Source organism: Anabrus simplex, chromosome 2 (assembly GCF_040414725.1).
Source record: "Anabrus simplex isolate iqAnaSimp1 chromosome 2, ASM4041472v1, whole genome shotgun sequence".
NCBI lineage: Eukaryota > Metazoa > Arthropoda > Insecta > Orthoptera > Tettigoniidae > Anabrus > Anabrus simplex.
Window position 1 is genome coordinate 827,377,431 of NC_090266.1, and position 19,149 is coordinate 827,396,579.

The 19,149-nt window shown below is 38.7% G+C and overlaps 1 protein-coding gene across 4 annotated transcripts in view; it reads right to left on the reverse strand.

The window, feature by feature from the left end:
- Zdhhc8 (zinc finger DHHC-type containing 8) overlaps positions 1-19,149 on the reverse strand; it is a 297,113-nt gene that overhangs the window by 38,371 nt on the left and 239,593 nt on the right. For all 4 annotated transcript variants that reach the window (XM_067141524.2, XM_068226294.1, XM_068226293.1 and 1 more), the window contains one exon: positions 4,343-4,534. In XM_067141524.2, coding sequence (XP_066997625.1) covers positions 4,343-4,534 — 192 coding nt within the window. The remainder of the gene's footprint in view (positions 1-4,342; positions 4,535-19,149) is intronic.

Genomic DNA, 19,149 nt, shown 5'->3' on the forward strand with positions numbered 1-19,149 from the left:
TTATGCCGATTCCTTAGATGTTTTTATTTTTTTACTATCTGGTTTACCTCGCACCAACACAAATAGGTCTCATGGCGACAACGGGATAGGAAATGGCTGGGTGAGGGAAGGAAGTAGCCGTAGCCTTAATTAAGGTAGAGTCCCCGCATTCGTCTGGTGCGAAAATGGGAAACCATGTAAAACCATCTTCAGGGCTGCCGCCAGTGGGGTTCCAACCCACTATCTCTCGAATGCAAGCTGACAGCAGCGCGCCCCTAACCGCATGGCACCAACTCACTCAGTCCGATTCCTTAGCTTTGTACATATGACTGCTTCCCCATAATTATGCATTAAATTCAATAACACTTCCAATAACAATTAAGAACACTGCCACTGAAACTTCAAACAATACAGGAGTACTATGGTACATTATTATAACACTAACTGTCTCATAACCCAACTGTTGTTATGCAAGGCTACAAGGCTGAAAATTATCATCTCTGTTACCTCACAGGAAGTATCTGAGTGAGACAATCGGTCTGTGATAAGTAGAGTTTGTGATTTTTAGCATTTGCGATAAATGCGAAATATGTCGAAACTTTGTCAGTGTATGTGCCTTCATCTTACGAGTGGTTTTTAGCGATTTCGAATTAGCGATAAAATGCAAAATTGGTTCAAAATGCGAAATTATACAATTTATGCGAAATAGATGCGAAACTCTCAGTTTTATACGAAATAAAGATATCTTTTTAAAAACTATGCATTTTTCTTAAAAAATAAGATATATATTGTTATTTATTTCAGGAGAAATAATTATTACGGCGCCCATTGCGATCGTAAAGCGGTAACATGCTTTGACGGACACTTCCGTCCTGGTGCACGGAACATTTATAAGTTCATTATCGCAGTTAGCTGATCGGAGAGATTTATTCTCTTTGTTTTGCAGCCTACCCGATTGATGTCAGATGATACCTGAAGCTATTTTCTCTGTGTAAATAGCAACTCTGAGCTGAAATACGGAAAATAAAAAGCAGCTCATTTGGCGCTCGTTGTAAACAATCATGGCGGCATCCAAACGCGGCATGGATGAGTTTATTTGTAACTGGCTTGAAAATAGTGATGTTGAAAGTGGAAATGATTCTCTGGAGAGTGAAAATACTACTACTTCTTCTTCAAATGACAGTGATGAAAGTGATTACGATTTCAGTTCCGAGATGATAGTGCCAATTGAAACTACGTGACAAAGCCAGAATGCAACAAGAGCGAGTGAGAAGTTTAGTATTTTTTTTTTCTACTTGCTTTACGTCGCACCGACACAGATAGGTCTTACGGTGACGATGGGATAGGAAAGGCCTAGGAATGGGAAGGAAGCGGCCGTTGCCTTAATTAAGGTACAGTCCCAGCACTTGCCTGGTGTGAAAATGGGAAACCACGGAAAACCATCTTCAGGGCTGCCGACAGTGGGGTTCGAACCCACTATCTCCCGGATGCAAGCTCACAGCTGCGCACTCCTAACCGCATGGCCAACTCGCCCGGTGAGAAGTCAAGTAAAATGATACTTGGAATTATGATCTTGTTGACAATAAGCCTCTTTCTGTAACATGTAAACCAGTTTTTGAAATTCACTCTATAGTGAGGAGGGGGTTGGGTAATAATCCGAAAGAAATGGACGTAGGGAATGAATTTCTAACCCCACAGTTCTGGGATCACGTTACTAAGGAAAGCAATGCCTATGGCTCTACATTTCTTGCTAATTTATCTGCTTCCCTTGAAACCAGTAATACTTACGAACAAAAACATTGGTTTCCTGTTACTATAGACGAGCTAAAAGCTCACTTTGCTTTGTGTATTCTTCTGTAGCCTATGTGATTAATCAAATTTATGTTAAAGTGACGAAAAAATAAATATTATGTAAGGGAATATTTCCTTTCACAAGTAATGGTAGGCTAAAGGGTTAAATCATTCAATGTGTGGAATTTCTTTCACTGGCTAAAGAGCACTGCAAAGAACAATCAAACAGCAAATACACTTTCAAGCACCACGTTCATTCTCTTTGTGTGTTGACCCTTGATCATAGTCGGTTATTCTTGACATTGGTCTTAAGTAGTAGTTCTGTTTAAAAGTTCTGTAGCGATTTATTTTATTGTCTGGTAGCCATGGGTAGAAGCGAAGTGACGATCAAACAGCATGCCGAAAGTCACAAATCGGGACATTTTTATGTAAGCGATACAGATGGCCTATATTGATGTGCCGACTCTGCAATCAAAAACTTGAAAAAGAAAAAAAATGTTTTGCAGTCCTTCCTTTGTCTGGCAGCACTTCTGTGCATTTGGGCCGCTACGAATAATGTCGATGTAGAGTTTTTTTAGCAAGTACAACATAATTGTAACTGATAGGCGGTCTCAAATAAAGGACACCTTTTAATCAATTGGCATGTTGTACTTCAATCATTATTGAATTGATAAATAAATACGTTCAGAATAGTATTTTTCACTTTGAAATTGTGTTTGTAAATTTGAACATAAGCATATTCATGTGTGTGCGTTAACCTGGATCCGCCCAAGATTGAATTTTTTGAGAATAAAGTTGTAACTTTTAGCGTTGGATACAGTGCGCGCGGTTACAATAATTAGAGTCCAAGAAGACTGTGTAGTTTGCCGTGCCATATATGGCACGCTGGGCGGATTCAGGTTAATACTTCTTGCAGTATTATGTTGATGTTTGTCTTATTTTCCATAATGAATTCAACACTGCATGACGAGCAATGTGTGATTAAACAGTATGATTTTACTCCCAACTGTTGTGTGTGCAATTTAGCAAATTATGCCTATTTTTAACCATTTTGCTACAAAACGCTGAACTTGAAGTTTATATGCTACAAAACGCTAAATTTGAAAATCAAAACGCTAAATCTCTGATTTTTAAATGCTATAAACCACGAACTCTAGTGATAAGCCTTCCGAAAATAGCATGAACTCATGCTCCACACGTGTGAATCAGTCATGCACTTAGATGCCATTACTGGCAAATGCACAGATTAATATACTGGATCACGCGCCAGAATTGATTCCAAATGGCTCCTAAAATCTCTAGAAAAGTCACTAGTAGCTTTCTTTGAAATTCTGTCACTAAATCACTTTTTAAAAACTTTGAATCTAGTGACTAGAATCTACTAGACTGATGTGAACAAACACAAACATACCACGCGAGATCGAGTGACAATCTATATACGCGTCGCAATTACAGGTTTCAATAAACATGGCACATTCGTGTGCATTTCTCGTATTAACAAACATCGATATTTTATTTGAAAGCAGCCAATAAGCGAAGGACTTCTGGTCACTGGCGTACAAAGCTGAAATGACAGAATTTTTAAGCAAATGGCTGAAGTTCACCAAAAAATGAGCTAAAATCAGGAGAAATAATAGAATAATTGGAAGGCAGGAAAAACTGTTGAAAATCAGTAGTCTCCTGCCTAAATCAGGAAAGTTGGCAGGTATGCAATGAGAAATTACTATTACACAAGCCTGAGTAAAAGGCACACTATTATGTCACAAAGACTACTTACTAAATCACCTTAAAAATAGAATGCGTACCATATCATGCCTCTGTAACAGAACTATGGACATTAACATGCACCAAATTGAGCAATCTTAACTAAAAGATATTCCTCAGAAATATCAAACAAACTTCATTAAAATGCATCATTCACCAGCCAAAGATTCTGCTGTTCTTGCATTGCTATATTTTCCAATCCAATGTAATTGTATGGTACTGATGATGGTGGTTGGTAGTTTTATTGGTTGACTGTACTGGTGTTCATTTGTAATTAAAACCATCGCATAGACAGTGGGACATCATTAATGAAAAGTGTAATCCCTCAGTTTCCTTGGAGCTGATATGCAGAAATCATGGCAAATCATAGTATCTGAAGGAAGGTCAACAGCAAAATCCCAATCAATCTCTCTTAATTTTACGGATAGTAACCATCCGGAACAAAATTTACATTTACCAAGATATTATATCTGACAAGAATACTGATAGCAAAAACATATCAGCATGAAGAACAATGTCATTTAGCAAGAAGATTATTTCTTTGGTTTCTTCAGTGGTGTATTTCAAGCTAAGATGCTTGGGGCAATTTAAAACAACAGGAGATGTGGCTGTAATACTCATGACTTGACAGAACCTTCAAATCATAAAGTAATTAGATGTTTCAACACAAATTTAAAAAGAAATAAAAACTTCAGTCTTCAGCCTTTTTTTCTTCAGCTTGAACACAAATTTTTATTATATAAAATATATATATATATATCTGCTTTACAAGCAAACTCCTGCTCCTCATACTTAATAGGAAACTAACCTGCGGACGGGGCTCGACATTGCGAGTGGAGTTGGCACTCCAATTGCTTTAATTCGCTGCTGCATGGTAGGACTTGGTCCAGGACCTCTTGGTGCTGGGGACTGCACCTGTGATTGCTGACATGGTTGTGTTTGTTGATCAGGGGACAAAGGGTCTGGAGTATGGCTGCGAGACTGAGACACTTCCATGCCCCTGAAACATATATTAATCAAATAGATCATGCAGAAAAAAGAAAAAGTTCTAATGCAGTACAATACGTAATATCAACGGGAGTAACATAACCCATAAGAGTAAAGTCCTTTTACAAACTTCTCTTTAAAGACTAACAATACATAATTGTAAGAAGACTGCAATCCTCAACTTTCAGTTGTAGTTACTTTTTCATACAGATGGTTGACCTTGTCTTTTGCAAAATCTGAAAATAAATTTAATTCTGCGTGAGCTCAGAAGAGATTTTCATGTTTCGATGAAGGTCCACTCCTTTTTGAATATACTCTTATTTACAGAGGAACATAGAGCTAGATGACCGGGCGAGTTGGCCGTGCGGGTGAGTGGCGCTCAGCTGTGAGCTTGCATCCGAGAGCCCCACTGTCAGCAGCCCTGAAGATGTCTCTCTGTCGTTTCCCATTTTCACACCAGGCAAATGCTGGGGTTGTACCTTAAGTAAGGCCACGGCCGCTTCCCTCCCACTCCTAGGCTTTTCCTACACCATCGTCGCCATAAGACCTATCTGTGTCGGTGAGACATAAAGCAAATTGTAAAAAAAAGAGCCAGATGGTTTGCATTTATGGCTAGTTAATAACAGCGTAAGCGGTAGAGGATAAAAAAATTTGTCCCTGCTTATCAATTTTAAATGTGGTCTGAGGCCTTGAATAGAATTCACTCAGCTTTTACAAGTAATGAATTTCATCTTTGTCTGTGGTAGAAATACAGTGAAACCTCGTTAGTGCATTCCTCATTAACAAGTTTTCCCACTTAGCACGTTGCAAATTCGAACCTTAAAAAACATATCTCTGTGATCTCAGTTCAATACGGAAACAAAAATGAAGTTTATATCTTTGAATCCCGATTCTCATCGTACTAAATCTATATAAAAATACCTCGCTTATCACGTCACGAATTTTTACTATTACCGCTTAGTACAATCACATTTTTCCTAGCACTTTGTGGAAGGAACGTGATTTTCAACTCGGGTAAGAGCCCTTGCCGCAGTTGCGTGGTAGCGGGAAAAGGATTTGAATTCTTGAACTTCACAGGATAAATTGCACCTTTGGGGAGCAAGCCATTAGCCTCAGAAATGCTTAGTTTTGCTTACCGGTTAGCAGTGAAACTAGAAAATAACACGAGTCTGACGTATTTCGCATTCCATTCAGAAGTTAGAAATGTATTTCGTGTTTAGTTGTACCGGGTAACGAATATTGGTCGCGCGATCATCACATCATTGTGTGAAGTTGGCCAACGTGGTGCATATTTGTCTTGTGATAGCCTAACTATGGATACGGGAAAAGTCGTGAAATTCCTTACTAACGAAGACCAAATATGAAGTGTCAGCAAGTCGACTGGCATCCATACCTTCAAGCGCGCAGAACTGGCGTGAATGTTGATACTCACATCTTCCAGTTTTGACTCGAATCACTCGAATTGGTCTCGGTCGGTTGAAATTTCGTTCAATGCAAAATGGCGGCCAAAGTCATTCTGTTGGAGTCGCACATGGCCATGTATAACCTCCAAGTCATTGTCTACGTGTGTGATCAGAAAAATGTTTAATAACCAATTGGTTCGAAATAAAAAGCTTACAAGTTTTGTTTTATAAAGAGTGTGATCTGCAATAATACTTCGATATTTTTATGGGACCCGTTCTAATGTTTTCATATTTGTTGTTTGATGTTTTTAACACTTTTCAGTGCACTATTATTTTATAAGCCCCAGCGGAATAAGTTTTCATATTTGTTCTCTCGTGTTTTTCACACCTTTTAATGCTCTCCTCATACAGTTTCCACTATATCCGCAGATATAAGACGTAAAATCCCATTATGTCAGGAAAAACCGTATCAAGAGTTCCCATATCCTTATTAGATAATTCTTATTTTTGTATTCAATAGTATGTTTTCTCGCTTAACAGGTTCTTTTTCCTTGTCCCCTGCAGAAACGTCTTAATGAGGTATTACTGTATTTCATAAAACAAATTCCAACTTGTAAGTTTGGAAGTTCCACCTTTCCACCCCTTCAAAATCTTACGACTTTTCTTAGATTAAAATAACATTAATATATATATATATACACACACACGAAGATTGAAGGGTTCCAGGAATTTTGATGTTCATTTAGGATATTGTCAAAATATTTCTTTTAAGCCACTTTTTCTGCTAGCAAAAGCTTCACCAAACTTCTATACTCCGCTTTACACGCATCATTATTATTTCTTCTGTTGAAAAGATTTTTGTCATTCTCCCAAATGTCGTCCATCCCCTTGCCCTCCTTTAACCAATTAGTATAGCACAATCTCAAATAGTTTTGAAAACCTACGGAGTCTCCCCTCATATAGCACCAAATAGTATTAGAAATTCCTACATGCCTCGTATTACAGGTTCTCCACGAGAGATCGAGTACCACTGCACTGTGGTCACTAATCCCCTGAATTACATCATAGGATATAACCATGTCATCTGGTCTGACTAGAAAAACATCTGAAAGTGCTCATTTATGTGTGTTCTTTGTAATAACTTGGGAAAAGCCATTATCACATTCCTGCACATGAAGTGTTGAATGTCACCAAAAAAAAAAATTGCCTAGTTGTACAGTTTTTTCATTTATTTAATCAAGAAACTTTAAGATCCCTTTGCTTTGGGATAATTTTCCAGGTGGTATTTTACACATAATGCATCTTTCATGTCACGATAAGTCAAATAGTGACAGTGAAGAAAAAAAAACCAAAGGCTTCAGATATTTGGACCTTTCATCTTGTCAAGGCCAAGTGTTTTTAAATATGAGTGTTTAATTGTGTTTTACTTATGTAACCTATGATTTTTACTATGTAATGATCTGAACCTATATCTACTCCTCTTAATACTTTAACATTGTAGATTTCTCTGTGGAAGGTTTTGCCCATAAATACGTGATCCAGCTGCCATTCCCCTTTTCTCCAATCAGGATGTTTCCAAGTTTTAATTTTGTTGGGCCTCCTTTTGAAGTAGGTGGACTTCGAGATCAGTTTGTGTTCTTTGCAGAGTTCAACAAGTCTTTGACCATTCTTATTTGTATGTTTATGTGGAGCCCATTTCCCAATGATATCTCGGTATTCCTTTTCTCTTCCGAGCTGGGCATTGAAGTCCCCTAATAGGATCTTAACGTTGTTAATATTTATTTGGTTTACAGTTTGGTCAAGGAGATCCCAAAACTTTTCCACTTCTTTCCTAGTCTGTGTCAGAAAATTCTTTTCTTTAGTAGGGGTATGGGCATTTATGATGGTATAAATTTTGTTGGATGCTTTTAAACTCAGTTGCAATTCTAGGTGAGATGGCTTGAAAATCAATTATCGAATATTATTTTCACATTGACTATAAACCCAGTTCCAAACTGGGGACACTGTTTCATAACCCTTAGTCCAGGTTTCCCCGTTGTAAAATGGCCCTCCATAGGCTGAAAGAAAGAAAGAAAGAAAGAAAGAAAGAAAGAAAGAAATGTGGAAATATGCCAGTGATACAGTTCGAACATCCTTACACATGGCCCTAACAAAAATCTGGATAACAGAAAAGTTCCCCGAACATTGGACCACAGCCATAATCCACCCACTCCACAAAAAAGGAGATAAAAGCAATCCAGATAATTACAGAGGTCTCTCTCTCTCTCTCTCTCTCTCAGACTGCACATACAAGATTTTCTCCAGAAACCTATACAGGGGGATCAGAGAGCAACTAGAAGAAGAATTAGGTGAATACTGAGGAGGCTTCAGACCATTGAGAAGCTGTGCAGAACAAATAATCACTTTAAAATTAGCCATAGCATATTACAAGAAGCAAAACAAACCTCTTGCAATAACCTTTGTGGACTTTAAAAAAACTTACCAAAATTAATCAAACTGATAGAACTCACCTCAACCAACACTAAATCAAAAGTCAAGTTCAGAGGGGAATTGTCTGAGCCATTCATCATAAAAACAGGCTTAAGACAAGGAGATTGCTTGTCACCACTGCTGTTCAACTGTGCCTTGGAATATTTAATGAGGGAATGGTACAAGAGTAACCCAAAGAACATCCGAATGGGAAGACCGAAAGACAACATGTTTAAATTGCCTAGGATCTGTCGATGACCTTGCTCTCTTGTCCAACAATATTCAGGAAACCAGACAACAAGTTATATTACTACAGGAAATAGCACAGAAAATTGATCTTGGAATATCTTTTGAAAAGACAGTAATCATGTTTACTGACCCACCACTCATAAACAAAATTGCCATAGGAGACCAAGAAGTCAAAATTGTAGATAAATTTAAATATCTGGGAGAAATCATATCATATAACCTCAATGAAAAGCCAGCATGGCATAACAGAATAAATAAACTGACCAGAGCACAATATGTCACCAAAAATACCTACAACAAAAAGGGCCTGTCAATAGCAACAAAATTAAAACATTACAAAACAGTCACTCAACCAGAAATGAAATACACAAGCGAAACCATCTTCAAAACAACTAACACTGCACAAATAGACAAAATACTCAAGATAGAGAGAAGAATCATTAGAAAGTGCATCAACAAATCATACCAAAAAGCACTGGAGAGTAGCTTCTAATGAAACAGTCTACAAGGAAATAGAACCAGTAATGAGCACAATCAGGAAGAAATGTATTTCATTTTTTGGACATCTAATCAGGACACCAGAGAACAGGATCATCAGGAGAATAGTAGAAAAATTACGGAATAATAAGTGCAACATTAAGTGGATTACAGAAATGAAGGAACATATGGATGAACTACAAATTACAGTGGAAGACCTAAGAAACAAAACAGACAAAATCAAGAAATCACAGACAAGCAAACCAGACTGCAAATCAGAATCAACAAACAGACAATAGGAAGGGTGATTTCCAATGAAGAAAGGATAAGATCAGAGAGAATGAAGAAGTACTGGGCTAACAAGAAACTGAAAAATTCTTTGTATAAAGTTGGCTAGAGTGGTCCAATGAAAACCATAAAATGTAAATAAATAATAATATTTTATCATTATAGACTGTTATGCCTTTCAGCGTTCAGTCTGCAAGCCACTGTGAATTTACTAAACGTTGCCAAAATCTTCGATATGCAACTAGTGTTGTGGCCTCATTTAGTTCTATACCTCTTATCTTTAAATCGTTAGAAACTGAGTCGTCTTGGTCGACCTCTACTTCTCTTACCCTCCATAACAGAGTCCATTATTCTCCTAGGTAACCAATCCTCCTCCATTCACCTCACATGACCCCACCACCAAAGCCAGTTTATGCGTACAGCTTCATCCATCAAAATCATTCCTAAATTAGCCTTTATATCCTCATTCCAAGTACCCTCCTGCCATTGCTCCCACCTGTTTGTACCAGCAATTATTCTTGCTACTTTCATGTCTGTTACATCTAACTTATGAATAAGATATCCTGAGTCCACCCAGCTTTCGCTCCCATAAAGCAAAGTTGGTCTGAAAACAGACCGATGGAAAGATAGTTATGTCTAGGGGCCGACTTCCTTCTTACAGAACACTGTTGATCGCAACTGTGAGCTCACTGCATTAGCTTTACGACACCTTGATTCAATCTCACTTACTATATTACCATCCTGGGTGAACACCCAACCTCAATACTTGAAATTATCGACCTGTCCTATCTTTGTATCACCAATCTGACATTAAATTCTGTTGAATTTCTTACCTACTGACATCAATTTAGTCTTAGAGAGGCTAATTTTCATACCATACTCACTGCACCTATTTTCAAGTTCCAAGATATTAGACTGCAGGCTTTCTGCACAATTTGCCATTAATACCAAGTTCGTCAGCATAGGCCAGACTGCTTACTACATTTCCACCTAACTGAATCTATCCCTGCCATTTTATACCTTTCAGCAGATGATCCATGTAAACTACGAACGGCAAAGGTGAAAGATTACAGCCTTGTCTAACCCCTCTAAGTACCCTGAACCAAGAACTCATTCTGCTATCAATTCTCAATGAAGCCCAATTGTCAACATAAATGCCTTTGATTGATTTTAATAATCTATCTTTAATTCCATAGTCCCCCAGTATAGCGAACATCTTTTCCCTCGGTGCCCTGTCATATGCTTTCTCTAGATCTACCAAACAAACACAACTGCCTATTCCTCTCGTAGCATTTTTCAATTACCTGGCGCATACTGAAAATCTGATCCTGACAGCCTCTTTGTGGTCTGAAACCACACTGGTTTTCATCCAACTTCCTCTCAACGACTGATCGCACCCTCCCTTCAAAGATGCCAGTGAATATTTTGCCTGGTATACTAATCAATGAGATACCTTGATAGTTGTTGCAATCCTTCCTGTTCCCTTGCTTATAGATAGGTGCAATTACTGCTTTTGTCTAATCTGAAGGTACCTTACCAACACTCCAAGCTAATCTTACTACTCTATGAAGCCATTTCATCCCTGCCTTCCCACTATACTTCACCATTTCAGGTCTAACTTTATCTATTTCTGTTGCTTTATGACAATGGAGTTTATTTACCATCCTTTCCACTTCCTCAAGCGTAATTTCACCAACATCATTTTTCTCCTCCCCATGAGCTTGGCCGTTCGCAACACCACCAGGATGATTTCCTTTTACATTGAGAAGATGTTCAAAATATTCCCTCCACCTCTCCAGTGATTCCCTGGGATCTATTATGAGTTCACCTGAATTACTCAAAACACTGTTCATTTCCTTTTTCCCTCCCTTCCTGAGATTCTTTATTACTGTCCAGAAAGGTTTCCCTGCTGCTTGACCTAGCCTTTCCAAGTTATTACCAAAATCTTCCCAAGACTTCTTTTTGGATTCAACAACTATTTGTTTCGCTCTGTTTCTTTCATCTACGTACAAATCCCTGTCTGCCTCGGCCCTTGGTTGGAGCCATTTCTGATAAGCCTTCTTTTTACGTTTACAGGCTGCTCTCACTTCTTCATTCCACCAAGATGTTCGCCTTTTTCCATCTTTACACACAGCTGTTCTTACGCATTCCCTTGCTGTTTCTACTACAGCATCCCTGTATGCCACCCATTCACTTTCTATATCCTGAACCTGCTTACTGTCTACTGTTCAAAACTTCCCACTAATCATATCCATGTACTTCTGTCTAATTTCCTCGTCCTGGAGATTTTCTACCCTTATCCGTTTGCAGACAGATTTCACTTTCTCTACCCTAGGCCTAGAGATACTTACATAGTCTTACCATAAATACTGTCCCAAACATTTAAGTAAATTGACACAAAAATGGTTTGAGGTATTTTAATATCCTAATAACAAGTGTTACATAGATGCATTATGAACCATAACCACAAATAATTATTCAAAATGGCCACCATTTGCACACACACAGACCGTTAAGTCTTTGTGGCCACTCATCAATGGCATTACACAACATACCAACTGGAAATTCTGCAACTGCCTTCCGAAGAGACTGCTTTAAGCTTTCAATATTGTGATGTCTTTTCTTGCAAGCTATCTCCTGAAGTTTGGACCACAATTTGTAGTCCAAAGGGTTTAAATCTGGACTTGCAGACGGCCAATCTGAAGTGGAAATGAAATCAGGAACATTTGCCTCCAACCACTGCTGGGTTGCCCGTGCCTTGTGCGCTGGGGCTGAGTCCTGCTGGAAGCTCCAGTTCCGTCCATGGAAGAGGGTGTTGTTGAGATTCTTGACCAGTCCCTCAAGCACTGTCTCCTTGTACACTTTAGCTGAAGTTTTGACTCCCTCGAAGCTCAAACTCCACCACACCATAACTGATGAGGGATGATGACCTCTCCAGATCCTTGGAGCCTTTTTACCAGCTTCTCTAGAGGAATGGGCATATACCCTGTCGTTTTGGGTGTTGAAAGTCGTCTCAACACTGAAAAATCTTTTCACCCATAAACAGGATTCGACGATGACCATAAGCCGCGTAACGCTTAAGTAAGCGCTTTGATTTTAGGAGCCTCTGGCATTTCAGTTCATTTGTCAGGAGATGTCCTTTGTATCGTTTGTAAGCATGGAGTCCCAGGTCAATGCTTAACGTGCGAGACATAAGACATTTTTGATATCTGTAACTCACAAGCGACCAATTTCTGTCGTCTTACCGGACTTCGTCGCACACGAGCCGCCACTGCTTTGATGAGTTCTGGTGTTCGTACTGTGCGTGGTCTTCCTTGCCGCGGGAGATCTCTCTCAGTTCCAACCTCAACAAATCGATTGTAGTGTGGTAAACAAATTTCTTACTAATTTGCAGCTTCTGGAGGGTTTTGAAAATCTCCCCTGGTAATTGCCCTACCTTGTGTAACACTATCACGGCCACACGATTCTCATACTCCCCCCATTCAATCTTGAAAACTTCGAGCTGACAACTGTACACTTCTGCAGCTCAACCAACAATAACTCACACCTCACGATACCGGTTTTGTAGCCGCTCCCTCGTTCGGGTGGAAGTATAGCCACCCTCAAAAGTTGGGGGCAGTATTTATGGTAAGACTGGGTAGTTCACTACAGATCAGATAGTGGTCTGTATCATCGAAAAATCCCTGGAAAACTTGTACATTGCTAACAGATTTCCTGAATTCGAAGTCGGTTAAGATATAGTCTATTATGGATCTGGTACCCCTAGCCTCCCATGTGTAGTGGTGAATAGCCTTATGCTTGAAGAATGTATTCGTAACTGCTAAACCCATACTAGCACAGAAGTCCAGCAAACGCTTCCCATTCCCATTAGCTTCCATATCTTCCTCACATTTACCAATCACCCTTTCATATCCTTCAGTTCTATTCCCAACTCTCGCATTGAAATCGTCCATTAGCACTATTCTATCCTTGCTGTTGACCCTGACCACGATGTCGCTCAATGTTTCATAAAACTTGTCAACTTCATCCTCATCTGCACCCTCACATGGTGAATACACGGAGACAATTCTAGTCCTAATTCCTCCAACTGACAAATCTACCCACATCATTCGCTCAATACGTGCCTAACAGAAACTATGTTGCATGCAATGGTATTCCTGATAAAGAGCCCTACCCCAGACTCTGCCCTTCCCTTTCTAACACCCGTCTAGTACACTTTATAATCTCCTATCTCTTCCTTGTTATCTCCCCTTACCCGAATATCACTTACTCCTAGCACATCCAGATGCATCCTCTTTGCTGACTCAGCCAGTTCTACTTTCCTTCTTCCATAAGCCCCATTAATACTGATAGCTCCCCCATCGAATTCCATTTCGTTTGCCAAGTTGTTTCCAAGGAGTCCCTCGCCTGTCAAATGGGAGTGGGACTGTTACTCCCGTAGGTCCGAGGCTCGCTTAAAATGTTCTGAGCTCGGTAAATTCATGAAGCAGGATGCTACCCTACTTGCACATAGTCCAAGTGAGGATCTCCCCTCTAACGGGCTATGGACCACCGGTGAATTGTATGGTCCTAGCCGCCCGAGCAAAAGGAGTGCCATGACTCAGAATATGTCCGAGATGCCCGCTCCCATTCCATAGTAACTGGTATCCCGACTCTCAGAACCACTTACTAGGCTACTCAGCCGTTGCCCATGGTTCACGAACTAGGACGTGACTACAGTAACCCACACTGTGAAACACACAATAATAATAATAATAATAATAATAATAATAATAACAACAACAATAACAACAACAATCATCATCATCACCATCATCATAATCATAATGAAAATTGGTGTGTAAAGTTGGGGAAAAGGCTGTATAATATAGGCTAGAAATAATTTTATCCATGTGAAATGTTACTTAAGGGAAAGGCCAAAAATTTTATTCTCAAAAATCTCTTTTTAGTGGTCCTATCGATAAATACTACATAACTAGTTATATAGAATTACATTTCCAATCGTTTATGTCTTATACATTTTTACCGTACTCACTATGATAACCAAGATATCCATGAATAATACCAATATAATGGGTCCATTACTGGACATCATACATTTTCAGGCTAACACATTCCTGTTGCCAGCGTTTCATCTCAGTGTGCTAATTTAAGCTGATCAGTTCATAAACAGCACACATACCAAGATGCATGGCTAGTGCATACCGTAGAGACAAAGTCTCTCATAGTGTACTGGCACTACCGGTAGCTTCAAATAGCCTATGCAGTGGCCTCTACGCACAATGGGGCGAAACGCTGGCAACAGGAATGAGTTAGCCTGAAAATGTATAATGTCCAATAACGAACCCATTGTATTGGTATTATAAATTTACTGGGACAAATTATTCAGGTTTCCTAGGGGAATGTATATCCATATCATATTCATGAATTTCTATTTTTGCTGCTAAGTCCATGTCAACGCCAAGCCACGAGAAAATGTGTGAGCAAATTTATTGAAAATTGGTATGTAAAGTCAGGAAATAAGGCACTACAGTCTAGGCTATAAAGAAGGTTATTAACGTTGGATGAAGTGGTAATTTTTGGGAAGGCGCCTAAAATTTAATTTTTTAATACCTATGTTATTGATCCTATCAATAAGTACAGTACAAGTCTGCTATAGCGAGTACGGCATATGATGAGAACCCCCTTATGTCAGATTTTCTGTCCCTTCAAAATTCCTACATTAAACTGTGTATTATCCTTCCGTTACAGCAAGAGCCTGAACACCGACACATCCGTTATTACAAGCGATTAAGTAAGCACTTTTTTTTCCGGTACCGATATTTATGCGCCCAGCCATTATATTGCAAGCTATCAATAATCTTCGGTATAGTTTCCTCGCTATGTCCACTAGCAAGCTCTCTCATCGGCATTCAAAGGCGAAGTCAGAGTCTATTAGTAATACCTGTCGACTGCTGTTCCATAAAGAAAAAAACAAAGAAAGAAGAAAACATGTTTTCGTAACAAATACGTAAATAACGGGGTCGATAGCAGTTGTGAACTCGTTAGAAATAAATGCTAAGTAAATGATCGCCTAATTTTAATACTATACACTGAAATTAAGTAAGAATGCAACACACGTCAAGATATGGGAGAACGCATCACTGATTTCAGAGGTTAGTTTACGTTTTGTTGGGCCTTGTTAAATTTTAGAGAGGCTATTCCCATGTGAATTTATAGCGAGATGTTATCATTTCTCTACTGGCGTTTGGAATATGTTTTCATTATACATATACTACGGTCATGTTAAGTTAGGCAATGCTGTTTGAATGAGAAAAACAAACATTTACCATAAAATGTGACTGATCATCAAACAGTATCGTTTTTTCACCATGAACACTTGCGAGCTCTCTCGTCGACATTCAAAAGTGATGTCGGAGTTGATTAGTAATACCCATTGACTGCTGTTCTCTAAAAGGAAATTCAAAATGAAAGAGGATTAACAAGTTTTCATAATAAACGCAAAAATGACTTGGCCGTTAGCAGTTAACTCGTTAGAAGTAAAGAATGAAGCAAACGTTATATACTGAAATTAAGCAAGTGATTCACCTCAATATATGACAGAATATATCACTGATTTCTGAGGATGGTTTATATTTTCTTGCATCTAGTTAAATTTCAGAACATTCCTCCCATGTAAATTCGTAGCAAAGTGGTTATAATTTCTCTATGTGCGCTTGAAATGTTTTCATGACGCTTATACGATTAGGTGGCGCTGTTTGAAGAAGAAAACTGAAACCTTTGCCACAGAGGCCTCAGGAGTGATACTACATTTTTTTTTCTTTCAGAAGATTGAAATTAAACACACACTTTCACAGAGTATCGAATTTCGAAAAATAACAAACTAGTAAGCCATAGTGTGGATATCATCCATGAAAATGCAAGTTTTGAAAAAACTGATTGCCGTTTCATACCAATTTTAATGTCTATGGGTTTTCCCCCAACTTTTACGAAAAAACTGGATATAATGAGAATCAGAGATAACAAGTAAATTTTTCGCTGTTATGAATTCTCGCTATAACAGACTTCTACTGTACTACATAACAACAACTATAGAGAATACAATTTCCGATCATGCTTGTCTTAAACAGTTTTACCGTACCAACCATGATAATAGAATGAATTTAATTTTGTTGCTTGGTCTACATCAATCCCGAGCATTACTAATATGGAAATATTGCTCAATCGTATTCATTGGTGATGGTTTTTTGTCACAACTGCCTTAAGGTGTAAAATCACGTGGTCATCTGCCCATATCGAAAAGGATAATTGTAAAGATGATTATAAAAATTAGGAATAAAATGTAAAGGAACAATCGCTTGAAGAATAAAACAAGAGGAAGTCATGAAAGAAGGATGCCCTAATATCACAGAGTTGGAAGAAAACAATGTGAAGGCCTACAATAAAATTGATCAACGACAACATTGCATTGACTATTGTTCATTGTGAACTGCTGTCTCTCCTCTGCTGCCACTAGTCTCAGATGGATGGGATTACTGCTGGTTCCCAAGTAAAACAGCCTGCCTGAATAATGGCGGGAAGTAGCTGGGGAGTTATATAACTTTTAGCATGCCATTCTTCTGGTTCATAAATTTTCTGATAACGTAACACACTGGTTCAATAAAGTATTCCAGCTATTCGATCCCTGCTCTGAGGTGCTCACTGGAATGAGCTGTGTACACACTTAATGGATTACGACAGAGGAGTATTCACGGCTATCTACAGCCTGGTCATTCCAGCTCTGGAACTTGGGACTGTTCAAACAGCAACATAGTATTGTTTGTTAAAAGTGATAAGATGTGCAGTTTTTCATGCCGCTGACGGAGAGGCATTCACAATTGTGTGGCTCAGAATCCTGGGAACAATGTGAGGAGTGGACAAAAAAAATCATGCACATGCTATGTGACTGTCCCAACAACAATGGGTCCTTCTAGTTTAAAGATAAATTTGTATGAAATACCTCTATTAGTGGCACTTTCTAAGAAATACAGCTGATGGGTGTTGGGCCAACTGCTAGTTCTGCTGTCGATTTGAAAAAAGAAAACCTGACTAGCCACAGTGTCAAATAGTTGGAGGAAAGATGATTTTTGGTTAAAGGGACTGTAGAGGAGTGCACAACCATATTTGATAGCTCTGCATAGCCAACTGGAACTGATCTGGAAAATTATGGTGTTGGCAAGATCTCAATGTTGACAGAACATTTCACGGAACAACTTGCGATATGTGAAAACTGTGAAAACTACATAATACAGTGCATGCAGAATGAGTCGTAAGAGTTCAAAATTCTTGGAAGATGAAAAAAACAAAAAGGTTTTAACTGACAGAGTTGTCAAGCAGTGACCGTTTACAGCTAATAGTCCTACTATATATTTTTAATTTAATATTTCTGCACAGTTTAAATATTTAGATTAGAAAAAGTAATACCAAAGGCAACGCTAAGTAGCCCAACTAGATTATTTCCAGGTATCAGGTTGGTGGGATCCTTGGTGGCTCCTCAATTCAGAGAACATTTCTGCACCCATGAAATATACTATACACAAAACTGGTTCAACTCATCTGCAGTTACAGACATATGTTGTAAAATTCCTGCCTAAGTTTTCTTCTGAACAGTCAAATAGAATACATCAGGCAAGCTGGACAGACAGGTTTGAAGTGCATACACTGGAAAATATCCCTCCCATTACTAGCTGATAATATGACCTGTAGAAAAATAAATATGAATCATCTTAAGTACCAATAATGTAAGTAACAATGACGTACTGGCAAAACTTCTCGTCTTCTATAGCCTTCCATCTTAGACGTCACTACTGGCACTGCAGGAGGAATTGCTGTGGCAACCACTGCTCCCATCTCTCCACAAGAAGTCATCTTCACTCCCGTATTAACATCCAGGAACCCTGTTTTCTCTAAGCTCTTTTCAATCACCTTTGAAGAAATTATGTCCCAACCATGCAATATCAACTTGTAAAGGAGTTCCACGGGTGGTTCCCGAATCTTGCCTATTGGAATAAGTTTGTGCACACTTTCTGCCAACCAGCACCAATAGAGTTTTTGCACACTGCCCCTGAATGGTTTATTTATTGAAATGTTCCTGGGTTGAAGTACCAATGCCAGTCTGCCACAAAACTATTCAAAATCTGTTTTCATAGTTTCCAATAAATTCTTACTGTCTTCCATCATGTGGCTATGAAAACTGTCCAAACTGTTTATATCCCACCTTGTACGAGTTATGTATCCATCACTCTTTTCCTTGGATACAAATATGGAACCTTAGCGGAAATTTTACTTTCAGCATTGTTTTTCGTATCAGAATGACGTAAGGTGGAAGCTTTTCGTCATCAGCTGCTACAGCCAAGCATTGCAAACATTGCTGTTTTTTCTTCCAGTACTGTGTACGGTAACATTCTTTGTCCTTTCTTACTGAATGTTTGATTTTGTGGCATATCGAAAATGACTGGTATCTGATCTGCCATTTCCTATCATCTGGGAAGACAATTATTTTGTCATTTTCTGCTTCCCAATCATGAAGTGCTGAAAATCAATTACTTTTTAGTTGAAATCATTCGAAGGGGAAGTCTATTTCGCTTCATAAAATGGATCATCCAGCCTCAGCTAACCTTAAAATCTGAGACACTGATCCGAAGTGTAGCAGATATTTCTCATCCTTTAAAATAAAGCATGTTATGAGAAAAAATATATCCAA